This window comes from Dromiciops gliroides, chromosome 1 (genome assembly GCF_019393635.1).
Source record: "Dromiciops gliroides isolate mDroGli1 chromosome 1, mDroGli1.pri, whole genome shotgun sequence".
Lineage (NCBI taxonomy): Eukaryota > Metazoa > Chordata > Mammalia > Microbiotheria > Microbiotheriidae > Dromiciops > Dromiciops gliroides.
In genome coordinates, this window is record NC_057861.1 from 166,249,408 (window position 1) to 166,266,011 (window position 16,604).

Consider the following 16,604-nt stretch of genomic DNA (forward strand, 5'->3'; position numbering starts at 1 on the left):
GACATTTTCAACTTGACATGTCCATAACTGAACTCATTATCTTTTTACCCAAAGCCTTCCCTCCTCCTAACTTTCTTATTACTTTAGAGGACACCACCATCTCTCCAGTTATCAAGGTGTCATCCTTGACTCCTTACACTCACTCTCTCTCTCTCTCTCTCTCTCTCTCTCTCTCTCTCTCTCTCTCTCTCTCTCTCTCCCTCTCTCTCCCCCCCCCTATATCCAATTTGTTGCCTAGTCCTGTCAATTCTACCTTCACAACACCTCTGATACAAGGTGTCCCCTTTGCTCCTCTGACATTGCCACCACCCTGTTATAAGTCTTTATCACCTCATATCTGGATATTGCAATCACTGGCTTGTTGATTTTCCTGGCTCAAGTCTCTCCTCATTCCAGTTGATCTGACACTCAATTGTCAAAATGATCTTCCTAAAGAGTACTCCTCTATTCACAATAAACTCCAATGGCTCCCTGTGACATGCAGGATCAAACACCATTTGTTCGGCCAGTAAAGCCCTTTATAATCTAGCCCATTCCTACCTTCCCCATCTTGTTAGATGCTTCTCCCCTCATTGTTCTCTATAATTCAGTGATGCTGGTCTCTTTGCTGTTTCCCACACAAGACACTTCATCTCTCTACTGTATGTATTTTTACCTGGCTGTCTTCATACTTGAAATTCCTGAAATGAAATGTTCTCCCTCCTCACCTCTCCCTTTTGCTTCCTCTGTCCTTCTTCAGGTCTCAGCCAAAATCTCACCTTCTGCAAGAAGCCTTTTTTTGTCCCCTAAATGCTAGTGCCTTTCCTCTTAGATTACCTCTAATGTTCAGATATACATATACATATACATACACATTAATGTACAATCTGAAATTACCTCCAATTTTCATACGTGTATATCTGAAATATCTGTATATGTGTGTATACACACATAAGTGTATATATGTATGTGCACGTGTGTATACAAATAGATACTTCTATGTGTACATGTGTGTATATGTGCACATATGTGTATTGTATATATACAACACACATGTTTCATATATGTGAAAATTGGAAATAATTTCAGATTGTACATTAATGTGTAGATATATATGAATATCTGAAAATTAGAAGTAATCTAAGAGGGAAGGTACTAGCATTTAGAGAACAAGGAATGGCTTCTTGCAGAACATGATATTTTAGATGAGACACATATATGTATATTCATGTACATTTATATAACCTTAGATATTACCAATGTTCCAATGTTTTACTGAGTTGGTTACCCTATAGCTCCTCTCTCTGCCTCTGTCTTTCTCTCCCTCCTCCTTTATACACACATATGGATATGGATATGGATGTGTGTGTATATGTGTATGTGTATTTATATACATACATACATATATAAGAGGAATTTTATTCTTTGGACTTGGATTTCTTAGCACCTAGCTCAGCACCTGGCTTATAGCAGAGATTTAATTTTATGAATTTATATACACATTTCTTCATACCACTCTAACCTCTATTTTCATGTGAAATAAAAAAGGTTAAGCCTTTATTCTGGTTTAATTAGAATTTCTGGGAAGCCATGGCTCCCATCACCTTTTAATACTCATCATGCCCATTAGCCCACATCCACACACACAGAGTCTGGAATAAATTGTTCCAAAAATAATTTAAAAAAAATTAAGTCGTGGTAAGTTATAAATTTCACAAGAATTGCAAAGATGATCCATAGTTTTATTGGGTTTCTAATGTTCCTTCTAACATCAGAACTTTCCTTGATCTCACCCTGGGAGAACAGGAAAATAGTGTATTATAGGCAGGTTAAAATGTTTCCACAGATTCATTCTCATTCTGTCTCTCTGTCTCTCTGTCTCTCTCTCTTAAAAATCAGCTTATAAAAAAGCAAGATTAGAAAAATTCCATCAGATTGGGTTGTGTTTTCTTTTTCCATAAGAGTCATGAATTAACAGGTTGGTTCCATGTAAGGAGTACTGGCTTTGGACTCTGAGAACTTGGAGCTGAATTCTTGTTTTGTTTCCTGAATAAGCCTGGGCAAGCCTTTAATGTCTCTTGGCCTCAGTTTACCTACCTATAAAATTAAGAGATTGGACTAGATGATGTCTAAAGTCCCTTCCAGCTCTAAATTTATTACCTTATATTGAAGATGGAATTTCAAAAATAACTTGAAAACAACCCCATGTACAGGCATGGAATACTGTATACCTTATAATATTAGTATTAGAGGGTGGATCAGAAGTCACAAAGACGTTTCAATATTTAATAACTTATTTTTTGTTTTTAATTTACAATACCATATACAGTAAATATAGGAAATAAATTTACATAACATGAATGAAATAAAATCTTATAAATGGTGAAAAATGAAGAAAAAATAATTTTCAAAAAGTTATTAAAACATTGTGACTTTTAGCCAACCCTATACTATCATTAATAATGACAACATTTAGTATTTATAGATCACTTCAAGGTTTACAAAATGCTTCACAAATACCTAATTTAGAGAGTACTTTAAGGTTTACAAAGCACTTCCCTTTGATAGTGCAAATATTGCTAATCCCACTTTACAGGTTAGGAAACTGAGGCTTGAGACAGTTCAGCTGATTTACCCAAGGCTTTGCCACTAGGTGGCAGATCTGAGATTCAAACCTAGAGAACAGAAATAATTCTGGTTTTGCCTTCTGGGGTCAGTGATTCCTTACATAACTAAAGCAATTTTGAGAACAAATAAATAATTGGCCACAAAGCAGTCTCTCAAGAGGTTGCAATTTACCATCACTGTTTTCTTGGGGGGTGCTGTCCACCACTTGCCATCCTCCAAAACCAACAGGAAGATCAGGCCTGGTCATCCATGCTTCATTCCAGCAATGATAGTTCCTTTAAAAAGAACACAAAAAAATTAACTTTCCATTATACTCAAGACTCTGATAGTGATAACTTACAAAAATGTGGAGTAACCTAGGGATGGCCTGCCATCAGTACTGGAATGGGGAAGGGGGGAGACCAAATGTTGGCCTGCTGGATGCATCATCAGGCATGACCACTGGATTGTCACCTGCTTGTCTGTGAGACATCATCACCATTCTGTTAGGAGTATTAAGATCATTCATAGGAATCGGTTAGTTTAGAAATACCAAGTTCCAAACTTTGAATTATATAGTTTAGTTTTTATATTGCCTATTTAAAGTTCAACTCACAACAAAAATTAAAGTACTTACTATGTGCAAGGCACTGGAAATAAAAAGACAAAGCCAATAGTTCCTCCCTTCAAGGAACTTATATTCTACTGGGGGCATGCAAGATGTAAACAAATAAGTTAATATGAATTACATGCAAGATAATAGAAAGTGCTTTGAAAAAGGAGAGAGTTTTATCATTTGAACTGTGTATATGTGTGGTTGGTGTGGAGAACAGAGGTTATTTGGATGGGAAATACATGCCTCTGGATTCTTTTATATATAGCTTTGACTTGAAATTACTGGGTACCATGGAAACTCGACATTTGAGCCCATCTGGTAAGGCTGGTTTTTCTACCATTCTCTAGCCAATCTCCCCTGCTGATTCTGAGGCAACCTTCCATCACTGGTTCCTCTTCCCATTTCCCTTTCCCTCTCTGAGCTCAGCTGAGCTTTGATTTATAAAAAGCATGGTTCTTCATAAGGATTGTTACAGTGATAATCCATCTGGTGCTTATGGTCCTAGACCACTGCTATGGAAATCATTTTATATTCACTATAATTCTACATAAATCATTGTAAATCCACATGTAGGGCTAAATCAAGAAGGAAAGATTATGGGATAAGAATGGGACCTTCATATAATTCCCAGATAGGAAGTATCCAATCTGCAGCTTTAGAGGTATGTATAGCTCTTCAGAGTTTTGTGTATAGTTTTTACGCATGGGAAAAGATAGTACCACTGTGAATCACACTGTTGCTATAATTAAAAGTAATATCATGGGCAGGCGGGTGGAGCCAAGATGGCAGAAGAAAGGCAGCAATTCACCTGAACTCTTCCCCAGTCCCCTCCAAATACTTTAAAATAATGCCATCAGACAATTCCTGGAGAAGCAGGATCCACAAAAGAACAGGGTGAAATAGTTTTCCAGCCAAAGACAACTTAGAAAGTTGGCAGGAAAGGTCTATTGTACTGGGGTGAGAATGGAGCACAGTCCAGCACAGGCAACACTAGTACAGCTATGGCCCCAGTACACCAGGAGCAGGCCTTGGGAAGCTCTGAATCAGCAGTGGCAGCAAGTGCTTCCAGAACTCTCGGCCCACAGATGGTAAGGGGGTTGAACAACTAATAAGAAGGTGATAATTGGGTTCTCTTTGCTGGCACTGCGGGTAGGACTCTGTTGCTTTGCCCATACTCAGATCCGGGTTGCAGTCCTGGCAGGGAGTCCCAGGGTGAGGAGGAGCACTAGCACACCAGCGCTTGTGGGCACAGTGGAGTAGGGACCCTCCTCACAGTTCCAGGGAAGAAAAGAGTGCTTGTGGTCTCACACAGACCAGAACACAGGCCAGGAGAATAGTAAACAGATGTCTCCTTAGATCTCATTGGGAGAACTGAAAACTTACAGGTCCCCCAAAGTTTCCCTGAAAACAGCTGCACAAAATCCTTGAAACTTGAGACAGTATGCCCTTGACCCAGGAAGTAGAGCCCTACCTTAACAAAGAGTCAAAAGTCAAGAAGTAGCCTGGGGAAATGAGTAAGCAACAGAAAAATTCTGACCAGAGAAAGTGATTATGGAGACAAAGAAGCTCAACACACATCCTCAGAAGATGATAACAAAGTCAAGCCTCCTACATCCAAAGCTTCCAAAACACATGAATTGTATTCAGGCCATGGACCGGCTTAAAAAGGACTTTGAAAATCAAATAAGAGAGGTAGAAGAAAAATTAGGAAAAGAAATGAGAGTGATACAAGAAAATCATGAAAGAAGAGTAAACAGCTTGGTAAAGGAGACACAAAAAATACTGAAGAAAATAACATCTTAAAAAACAGACTAGTCCAAATGGTAATAAAGGTACAAAAAGCCAATGAGGAGAAGATTGCCTTGACAAGCAATATTGGCCAAATGGAAAAATAGGTACAAAAATTTACTGAAGAAAATAATACCTTAAAAATTAGAATTGAGCAAATGAAAGCTAATGTCTTTATGAGAGATCAAGAAACAATAAAACAAAACCAAAATAATGAAAAATTAGATCCAGGAAAGATAATTTTGAAATTATTGGACTACCTGAAAGCCATGATTAAAAAAAAAGATCCTGGACAGCATCTTTCAAAAACTTATCAAGGAAAACTGCCCTGATGTTCTAGAATCAGAGGTTAAAATAGAAATGGAAAGAATCCACTGATCACCTTCAGAAAGAGATCCCAAAATGAAAACTTCCAGGGATATTGTAGCCAAATTCCAGAGCTCCCATGTCAAGGAGAAAAGATTGCAAGCATCCAGAAAGAAACAATTCAAGTACCATGGAGCCACAGTCAGGATCACACAAGATTTAGCAGCTTCTATATTAAAGGATCTGAGGGCTTGAAATATGATATTCTGGAGGGCAAAGGAACTGGGATTACAGTCAAGAATCACCTATCCATCAGAACTGAGTATAATCTTTCAGGGGGGCATTCAATGAAAAAGAAGACTTTCAAGCATTCTTGATGAAAAAACCAGAGCATAATAGAAAATTTGACTTTCAAATATGACTCAAGAGAAATATAAAAAGGCAAACAGGAAATCATAAGGGATTTTAAAAGGTTAAACTGTTTATATTCTTATATGGGAAGATGATAACTGTAACTGCTTTCTCATTATTAGGGCAGTTGGAAGGAGTATATATAGACAGAGGGCACAGGTATGAGTTGAATATGAAGGGATGATATCTAAAAAAATTAAATTAAGGTATGAGATAGAAATGCATTGGGGAAAAGGGAAAGGGAGAGGTGGAATGGGTAAATTATTTCACATAAAGGAAGCAAGAAAAAGCTTCTACCTACAGTAGAGGAAAAGATGTGGGAGGTGAGGGGAAGTGAGTGACCCTTGCTCTCATCAGAATTGGCTCAAAGGGGGAATAACATACACACTCAGTTGGGTATAGTAATCTATCTTACCCTGCAGGAAAATAAGAAAAGAATGGGATAAGAAAAAGGGAGGGTCATAGAAGGGAGGGCAAATTGGGGGAGGCAGTAGTCAGGAGCAAAATACTTTTGAGGAATGAGAAGGTGAAAAGAAAGAGAATGGAATAAATGGGAGGGAAGGGAATAGGATGGAGGGAAATACAGTTAGCAACAGTAACTATGAACACATTTTGAAGCAAGTTTCTCTGATAAAGGTCTCATTTCTTAAACATATAGAGAACTGAGTCAAATTTATAAAAAATAAGAGCCATTCCCCAATTGTTAAATGATTAAAAGATATGAATAGTTTTTAGATTAAGTAATCAAAGCTATTTATAGACATTTGAAAAAAAAATGCTCTAACTCACTGTTAATTGGAGAAATGCAAAAAAACCCCAACAAATCAATTCTAGGGTATTACCTTATACCTATTAAATTGGCTAATAAAACAGAAGAGGAAAATGACAAATATTGGAGGTTATGTGGGTAAAAATAGACATTAATGCATTGTTGGTAGAGTTGTGAATTGATAACCATTCTATAGAGTAATTTGGAACTATGGCCAAAGGGCTATAAAACCATGCATACTCTTTGACTTAACAATACCATTACTAGGTCTGTATCCATAAAGAGATAAAAAACAAAAAGAAAAAGGACCTACTGGTACAAAAATATTTATAGCAGCTCTTTTCTGGTGGCAAAGAATTGGAAATCAAGGGGATAGCCATCAATTAGGGAATAATTGAATAAATTGTATTATGTGATTATAGAAATGATGGAGCAGGATGCTCTCAGAAACAAAAATCAAACAGAACAACTTACATGAGCTCATGTGAAATGTACTGAAATGTACTGTGTACAAAGTAACAGCAATATTGTAAGATGATTAGCTGTGAATGACTTAGCTATTCTCAGCAATGTGATGATCCAAGACAAGTCTGAAGGACTTATGTTGAAAAATGTTATCCATACCCAGGGAAAGAACTGATGATATCTGAATACAGATTGAAACACACACACACACACACACACACACACACACACACACAACTTTATTTTTCTTGAAGTTTTTTTGTCAGTTTTCTTTCACAACATGACTAATATGGAAATGTTTTACAAAACTACACATGCATAACCTATATTAAATTGCTTGCTTTCTCAAAGCGGGGGGGGGGGGTAAGGGAGGAAGGGAGAGAATTTGCAACTCAAAGTTTTAAAAATGTGTGTTAAAATTGTTTTTACATGTAATTGGGGAAAATAAAATATTAAATAAAGAAAAAGCAATATTATATACTCAGAAAGACCTAGAATAATACAATAACAGAGACATATTGAGGGCCTACCAGAAATTGAAACCATGTTTTTATAGATTTTATACACACAATACACATTAAGTATACATGTGCAAATATATTTGTACATATATGTGTGTGAATACACACATATGTGTGAATACACATATATGTACACATATATGTGTTAAGCCATTTTTAGTTGTGTCTGACTTTCCATGACCTTATAATATGTGTGTATATATGTATATATATATATGACGTGTTTATATGTCATTCATATTTATATGAATATAGCACTATTTTGGCCATATTACATCCAGACATTGCCAAGGAAATCAGAAGACATAGAGATGAATGGAAAAAGATCTTCGCTCATTCCCCTCTGTGATCACCCAGGCAGTTTAAGCTGCCCTTGGAGACAGTGGAGGGCCTGATTTTGAAAGACAAGCTTTTACTTTCTTTTTTAAAAAAAGGAATAAACATTTTTATTTAAAGTTTTGAGTTCCAAATTTTATCTCTCCTTCTCACCTTCCTTTCCCCCTTCCCTAAGGTGATAAGCAGTCAGATATAGGTTATACATGTGCAATTATATAAAACCTTACCATAGGGGCAGCTAGGTGGCACAGTGGATAGAGCACCAGCCCTGGAGTCAGGAGGACCTGAGTTCAAATCTGACCTCAGACACTTGACACTTACTAGCTGTATGACCTTGGGCAAGCCACTTAACCCTCATTGCCCAACCTCCCCCAAAAAAACAACAAAAAAATCTTCCCATATTAGTCATTTTGTACAAGAACACTTGGATAAAAGAAAAAAATGAATGAAAGTAAAAATTAGCATACTTCAGTCTGTGTTCAATCAATATCATTTCTTTCTTTGGAGATAGATAATACGCTTTATCATTAGTCCTTTGGTATTGTATTGGATCATTGTATTGCTGAAAATAGTTAAATCACTCACAGTTCTTCATCAAACAATATTGCTGTCACTATGCAAAACATTCTTCTGGTTCTCCTCACTTCACTATACATCAGTTCACACAAGTCTTTCCAAGCCTTTCTGAAATCATCCTGCCTATAATTTCTTATAACACAATAATATCGCATCACAATCATATTCCACAGCTTGTTTAGCCATTTTCCAATTGATAGGCATTTCTTTGATTTCCAATTCTTAGCCAACACAAGAAGAACTGCTAGAAATATTTTTATACAATTAAGTCTTTTTTCCTCTATTTTGAGGGAATAAGACAAGCTTTTTCTTTTCTAAGATTTTGGATTTTTGGAAGATGGAAGAAGAAGGCAGGGAGAATTATGTGGAAACCTCCAAGGGGGACGACACATTAGATGTGGCCACAGTGGAAATGAGAGAGGGACTGCAAACCTGTCCAGATGGCAGATCAATCTTGGCACCATCAAGATGATGATTATGCATTTTCTTTCTTTTTTGTTTTTTGTTGGTTTTTTTTTTTATTTTGAGAGGGTGTGAACCTGGAATTTCCTGGTAGGAGGCTTATATCTGTTTCATAAACATCTATTTACTTTTATTTAGAAAAAGGGAGCTAGGTAGTACAGTAGATAAAGCATTGCACCCAGAGTCAAGAAGATAACACTTTAAATCCAACTTTAGACAATTACTAGCAATATTATTAGCTACATGGTCAAGTATAATACAATTATTAGCTACATGGACAAGTCAGTTAATCTCTGCCTGTTTAAATTTTTTCAACTGTAAAATGGGGATAATTATAGTGTCTACCCACCAAGGCTGTTATAAGGATAAAATGAAGATGTTTGTAAAGTACTTTGCAGACTTTAAAGTACTACATAACTACTGGCAATTGTACTATACAATAACAACAACTATCAAACATTTATTTTTTATCTTAAAACAGTAATTATGATAATGATAGTATATTATAAAACTGTCTGTATTATTGTTAAAATTCAGCAGAGAAGAAAGATTCAGTGGCAGGAGAATCTGAGAATGGGAAGAGATAGATTTAAAACTATGACATTTTCTCAGAGTGTGATCTATGCCTGGGGATTCAGGTAAGGAAAGAAAGTTATTGATTCAGTTTCACAACTTCTCTATGCTTTTATCCAAGTCATGATAAAATGTCAAACAGCACACATCCCAGCACCAATCATCAGAGTACTTCACTAGAGACCTCTTCCCATGGCCAGACTGAACCACTGATGACCACTCTTTAGATCTAGACATTCAATCAGGTTCAAATCCATATAACTTTACAATCATTTAACTCAGGTCTCTTAATTTTTCTCCATTAAAATAGCATGAAAGGGGCAGCTAGGTGGCGCAGTGGATAGAGCACCGGCCCTGGAGTCGGGAGTACCTGAGTTCAAATCTGGCCTCAGACACTTAACACTTACTAGCTGTGTGATCCTGGGCAAGTCACTTAACCCCAATTGCCTCAATTAAAAAAAATAGCATGAGAGTCTATTTTTGTTGTTGTTGTGATAAGCTATATGTACAACATTTCCCTGATCTACCAATCTATCAGAAATACAAATGAGGGCACTCTAGCATGAGCTATCATTAATAGAACCATGATGGTTTTTTATGATCACTGTTTCTGTTTCTAGATCTTCACTAACCATCCCTTTAATGATCCATTCCGCCATTTCCCCAGGAATTCAAATTGATTTCATGGGCCTATAGTTTAAAGACTTCATTCTTTCCTCATCTTAAAATAAATCGGGAAATTTGCCCTTTTCCAACCCTGCAGTATCTCTTCTTCACCCTGCCAGGCTGCCTTATATAGTCCACTGTTTGCTATTCAAGGCCTAGGACTAACCCTTTGTCACCATTTCACTCCTAAATATACTTATTGTTTTGCTTAAGTGTAGCATACATGTCTCACTCTGTTATTTAATCTCTGTATTTTTAGCTGGTCTGTTTCTTTGTAGAAGAAAAAGAAAGCAGTGGACCTGGAATCAAAAGTAGTGATAATGCTGGATTCAAGTCTCAGTTCTGCTGTTTTACTAGCTTTTGTTGAGTTGTTTTTCAGTTTTGCCCAACTCTTCATGATACTATCTGGGGTTTTCTTGACAAAGATACTGGAACAGTTTTCCATTTCCTTCTCCAGTTCATTTTACATTAAGGAAACTGAGGTAAACATGATTAAGTGACTTGCCCAGGGTAGCACAGTTACTAAGTGTCTGAGACCAGATTTGAACTCAAGAAGATGAGTCTTCCTGACCTTAGGCCTCGTACTCTACCCACTGTGCCACCTAGCTGTCCCAGTCATCATTCTAAACATCAATTATTATCTTATCGTCTTATGGTTATAGATATAGAGCAGTAATGTCAATCTCAAATAGAAAAGAAAAACCACTAAACCAAAATAAGGATCCTCGCAGGCCACACATTCACTCAGAAAACCTACAAATTAACATTATCTATGTTCTCTGGTGTTTCTGTTTATTTTGTTAAATATTTCCCAATTTTACTTTAATCTAATTCTGGAGCACTTGGCAGCATGGTGGCCAATACAACTGGAGTGTTTGACACCTCTAATGTGAAAGGCAGGGACAATTAGGCAGGGCCTACTGTTGCCAACATGATAAACCCTGAATGTTTTGGGTCATAGGATCATGGATTTGGAACTGGCAAAAATATTTGAGATCATTTAATCCAAGCTTTTCATTTTGCAGGTGAGGAACCTGAGGCCCACAGAGGTTGTGTCTAGTGCAGGGTCACATGGAGAGCATGAGGCAGAGCTGGGATTCACATTGAGTATTTTTTGTCTCTTTAAACAAATACCAGCTCTAAGTGTGTTTCCTTCCTTCCTCTTCCCCATAATAGCAGGGGAAAAAAAATCCCAGTTCATTTAGGGTTCTGATAAATCGAGCTGTTAGAAAAGCTTCTGATAATGATTAGTAAAGGATACTGATTCCTTTATTTTGTTTCCTTCATCCCTCTCAAAAGGCAGGGAGGGTTGGCAATTTTCCATGCTTCTTTCCCAAAGCATTGCTGTATCCTTGCGGAATGCTAATACCCTGGCAGTGTTGTGAGAAACTCTTCAGAGTTTCTGCAGTGGCTCTTCACCAATGGCAAACGGCCAGAAGCGCATTTTTATTTCTCCTTAGGCAAACAGCACCTCTAACAGCTAGACAGCTCCTGACATGAGGCTGGTGCATTGGTTTCGCAGTGTTTGGAAGCAAGAAGCCAGCTCTAAAAGGTGCCTCGTTCCTAACATCTGGTTAAGGTCATATCAGCTATTAGGGGGTGGCCACAGGGAGAGGGAGAGGCAGACCTAGAATATTTTCCACCCACCCAAGGTCAGCTTCGGTGGCTATGAGTGCTGTATGTTCAAGGTAATAAAGTGGTTAATTAAAGCAATGAGGGCTTTTAATGCCTTCACTTGGCCGACTGCTTAAGCACACCACAGGGTCATCTCATTTACAATCTGTCCACAAAGTTTCAAAGAGAAATAGTTCTTAAAAGCAAAGAAAGAGAGATGGGTTTGTAACTTTGTTTCTACAGTTTTATTAGGGCCCAAGGGAAAGCACAAATAAAACAGGGGAAAGCCCTGGAGGTGCCAGCTTGGAACAGTTTCAAGAGTAAACCAAGTTGTTTGAATTCTTTTGTTGCAAAAAATGTCAGGGGGTGGGAGGGAGGCAGTCATTTACCTGGGAAATAATTTGCATTCCGGCGGCAGATGAACAGACCCACCTTCCCTGTTCTGCTGATGGGCACCTAATGCAGGCAATGATATTAGCAATAAGGGAAAAAAAAAACACGGTGGCATTTCAGCACTCTTAAATTCTGACCATTCTATTCACAATAGTTTTTTTTTTAAGAAATGGAAAGAAATCAGTGGGCTCTGAGGCTTGTCTAACAAGACATTTCAAAGTGGAAATGAAAGCCTGGATGGAGGAAAAACTTGTCAGTTAGGAAAGTTAATGAAGCAAGATGACAGAAAAGGAATTATTCAGGGAAAGGGAAGCATGTCAGTAGAATCTTTTATGTGGCTGAGTGAGAGCCCTGTGCCCTGCTTTGTTCTCTGAGATGTTGCTGTTTCCTCTTAGGGGCTAGGGAGGAGGTTAGAAGCAGGAAGCCTTGGTGTTCTCCAGGGACAGGTGAGTCAATGGGGCTTGCCAGAGGACTAGCCAGGTATGTGCCAACCTAAGCTTTGCAGCGCCTGTGTCCTACAAGGCCCTTTATTTCTCTGATGTTGGGAGCTAACGGAAGAATTCCCTAAGGAAGCAATCAGAAATAGCCTAACTTTTGCAGCAGGGCTGTGAGAGAGATGAATGGAGGTTGTCAAGGAAAATCTAATATAAAAAAAAGGATGGGATTGCAGGAAACAATCACCAAACAAACACCAAACGAAAAAGCGGAAGATGTTTGAAGGATTTGTGCCAGCCTCCTTCTTCCCTGGCTAAGAGACTGATCAGTCAAGATAACAGGAAAGTGTGTGAAAATACAGCCACGCCAGCAATCCATTTTACCAAGGAGAATTCCCATATAAAACACAGGTTCTCTCCTTTTCTGTTTGCCCATCTTTTTCTGTTTTCCCCTGTTTCTATTACTCTGTTTTCTTCTTGTAGCCCAGGTTTTCAGGCAAGCTTGAGATATTTTGAATTAATGGAGAGGATGCTTATTTGGTGATGTTGGACCATGCCTAGTTGTGTGAGGGTTGAAGTTGACTCCAGAGCTTTTTCTCCACCAATTATGAGAATGTCATGCAAAATCTCCAGTTTTGGCTAGAGCCCTGAGTTATATTCTCCTTCTATCTGGATGGATAGATGGACAGATAAATAGATAGATAGATGGATGGATGGATGACAGACAGATGAATAGACAGATTGATATGCAAATGATATAGTTTTTTAGTTCATTTCCTGGCTTTATAAATGCTTGCTGAATGACTGAGTGATTGACTGACTCTCTGTGTGTGTGTGTGTGTGTGTGTGTGTGTGTGTGAAAGAGAGAAAGAGAGAGAGAGAGTGAGAGAGACTCACATGAGGTAAATAAAAAGACAGTAATCTTCAGGTAGGTCACCAGTTAATGAATTGTTTTCACCATCCCAGCTGAGGAAACCATCCACTAAATCAGGGGTTCTTAATTTGGGGTTCATAGACTCCCTAAGGGGTTTGTATATAGATTTTGGGGGTTCATAATTTTTATAATTTGATAATCATATTCCAATCTAATATTTCCTTTATAACAATACATATTTTATTTTGTGCACCTAAAATATTTTTTCCGAGGAATTCATAGGCTTCATCAAACCGCCAAAGGAGTTCATAATATATAGAAAGGTTACTCACCTTTTCATTGAGGTATGGAGGGACTATGAAAACTGCCTAGTGGAAAAATGATATGCACTAATGAAATGTAAGGTCTTAACATGATAACATGATATTTTCATGTTAACATGAAAATAATGCCAACTGATCAGGTCCTTGATTCCTATCCTCTCTCAGGCTCCCCTTCTCAGTCCCTTTTCTGTCCACTGTCATTTATTACCAGAGGTGGCAGGGGCAGAAAAGGGAATAGAGAGAGAATCCATTTCCTCAGGGCTGTACCACATTAACAGTGACGATGGTGAAAAAGAAGCTTGACAGGAGTGGTTCAGATGAGGTTTGGGGATTACCTGCAGATTTCAGGCATCCATGTTGACCTTTCCTCTCATTGCCAATGAAGATCAAGAATTTAGCAGAGCTTGGGGTATTAATATAGGGCTTTAAAAAAATCATTCAACATTTCTGTTCATTCCTCTCTGTGGCAAGGAAGCCAAGGAAAATGGGAGTAAGGAATGGCTAGTGCTCTAGTACCTAGCACTGCACCCAAGAAAAGACTATCTCATACTGATAATAAACACATTTATGCCTAATAATTCTGAAAACACATCAGAGCTTGTTCTTTTTCCTCCATTTTAAAGGGCTTTTCTCCCTTGAAAAATGACAAAACATAATAAATGCTTGAGCCCATATCCCGTAGGTTGACTTTTTCAGCACATTCTGGAATAAAATACATATTTGCACATATTTGTTATCTAGAAGATTAAAAAATCCCACAAACCAACAGGTTCAGTAGGCCCAAGAATTATACTTCTGCATTGCATAGCCTTTCATGAGTATGACATTCTACATCTGATAACACCCATATACATGTGTATGTGTATATATGTGTGTCTGTGTATGTCCTACTTCTGCTTCATACTGGTGGTGTGACCCTAGATAAAGCATTAACCTCTTAGTGCCCTCAGACAACTCTCAAAGCCTATAACATGCAGAGTGGGTGTCCATTTGCATTAATAGAAGGAGTTTCCTCACTGGGAGTTTGCTAGATCAATGAAATCATAGTTCTGGTTGGTGAGGAAACTCCTTTACATAGGTCAGTACTTTCTCTACAATTTATAGTCTAAAAAAGCTACCCAGAATACCAAATAAGTTAAATGACTTGTCCAGGGTCACACAACCAGGTTGGTTAGAGGCAGGGATTAAACCCAAGTTTTCCTGGCTTTGAGGCCCTCTCTGTATTATTCACTATACCATGATACAATACATATGCATATGTATATACTACATATGCATATTTGCATATGTATATTTGCATATCTATTTTGTCAATTAGTTGTGTCCCACTCTTCATGATCCCATTTGGGGTTTTCTTGGCAAAGATACAGGAGTTGTTCACCATTTCCTTCTCCAGCTCATTTTCTAGTTGAAGAAACTAAAGAAAAGAGGGTTAAGTGATTTTCCCTTTTCTTTCCTTCCTTCTTTCCTTCCTCCCTTCCTATTGATTTGTGTATATGCATGCATGTATGTATATATGTATGTATGGGCAGCTAGGTGGTACAGTGGATAGAGTGCTGGGTTTGGAATCAGTAAGACTCACCTTCCTGAATTCAAATCTGACCTCAGGCACTTGCCAGCTGTGTGACCCTGGACAAGTCATTTAATCCTGTTTGCCTCAGTTTCCCCAGCTGTAAAATGACCTGGAGAAGGAAATGGCAAAGTACTCCAGTATTTTTGCCAAGAAAACCTCAAATGGGATTACAAAGAATCAGGCACTACTGAAAGACAACTGAATAACAACATCAACAGTGTATATATAGATATAGATATAGATATAGATATAGATATAGATATAGATATAGATATAGATATAGATATATATATATATAGAGAGAGAGAGAGAGAGAGAGAGAGAGACTGACTAGAACTGTTAGAACTGTGATTTCCTTGATTTAGGGAATCCCCAGTGAAGGAAAGTCCTTCCATCAATACAGATCAATGCCTGCTTATCAGTTCCTTGTAACTTCTAGCAAGGAACCTTCTTCCACCAATGTTACATTCTAAGTGATCATCCACTTTGGGTAAGACATTGGGCCAGGGTCTATGGATACAAGAAGGTATAACACAAGTAGATTGTGTTATGCTTGACTTTTGCTTGGAAGGAAGATGGCTCATACCAATACACTTCCTTTTAGAAAAATGTTATATTGTTTGTGGGAGGCAATGTGACATAGTGTAAAGAATCCTGCATTTAGAGACAGAAGACCTTAGTTCAAATTCTGGGTCTCTCACTTACTAGCTCTACAAACTTGGGTAAGTCACAACCTCTATGAGGCTCAGTCTCCTCATCTATTAGATGATGATAATGATTACACTAGCTCTGGGACAGAGGTTGGGGTGCTGTGAGAATTCAGTGAAATAATGTTTGCAGAGCACTTTGTAACTGCCCTAAAGCACTATATAAATGTGAGTTATTAATATCATTTCTACCTAAGCACTTCTTGTGTTGACAAAATCAATTCTCTCTATTTACTCTGCATGTGGAAGAAATCCTTTGAAAATCAAGCGACTAACCACCTCCCTTGCTCCAGATAGGATGTGAGAGAGAACAAACCTTCTATCCAGCTGGAAGACAGAAAAACCCTATTCCTAGCATGGAAAGTGTTTATTCTTAGCCTGGGGTATGTTGCAGAGAGGAGCTGAGTAAGAATCCAGCATGGGGAAACTGGATCATTTCCCAGCTCCTCCTAAGTCACATCTTCAAAGTGTGGCTCACAATTTTAAAAAGAGTATTCCCAGACGTATTCAAAATATGAAAACTCATTCTGAAAGTCAAATAAGAATGATCTTTAGATGATTTCCCATTTAGCTTCATCCATACATCTGATCCCCTCAATGGGAATAACCAG

General features: G+C 37.9%; 1 protein-coding gene across 1 annotated transcript in view; it reads right to left on the reverse strand.

The window, feature by feature from the left end:
• F13A1 (coagulation factor XIII A chain) overlaps nucleotides 1-16,604 on the reverse strand; it is a 206,146-nt gene that overhangs the window by 42,922 nt on the left and 146,620 nt on the right. The window contains exon 9 of the mRNA XM_043968344.1: nucleotides 2,779-2,882. Coding sequence (XP_043824279.1) covers nucleotides 2,779-2,882 — 104 coding nt within the window. The remainder of the gene's footprint in view (nucleotides 1-2,778; nucleotides 2,883-16,604) is intronic.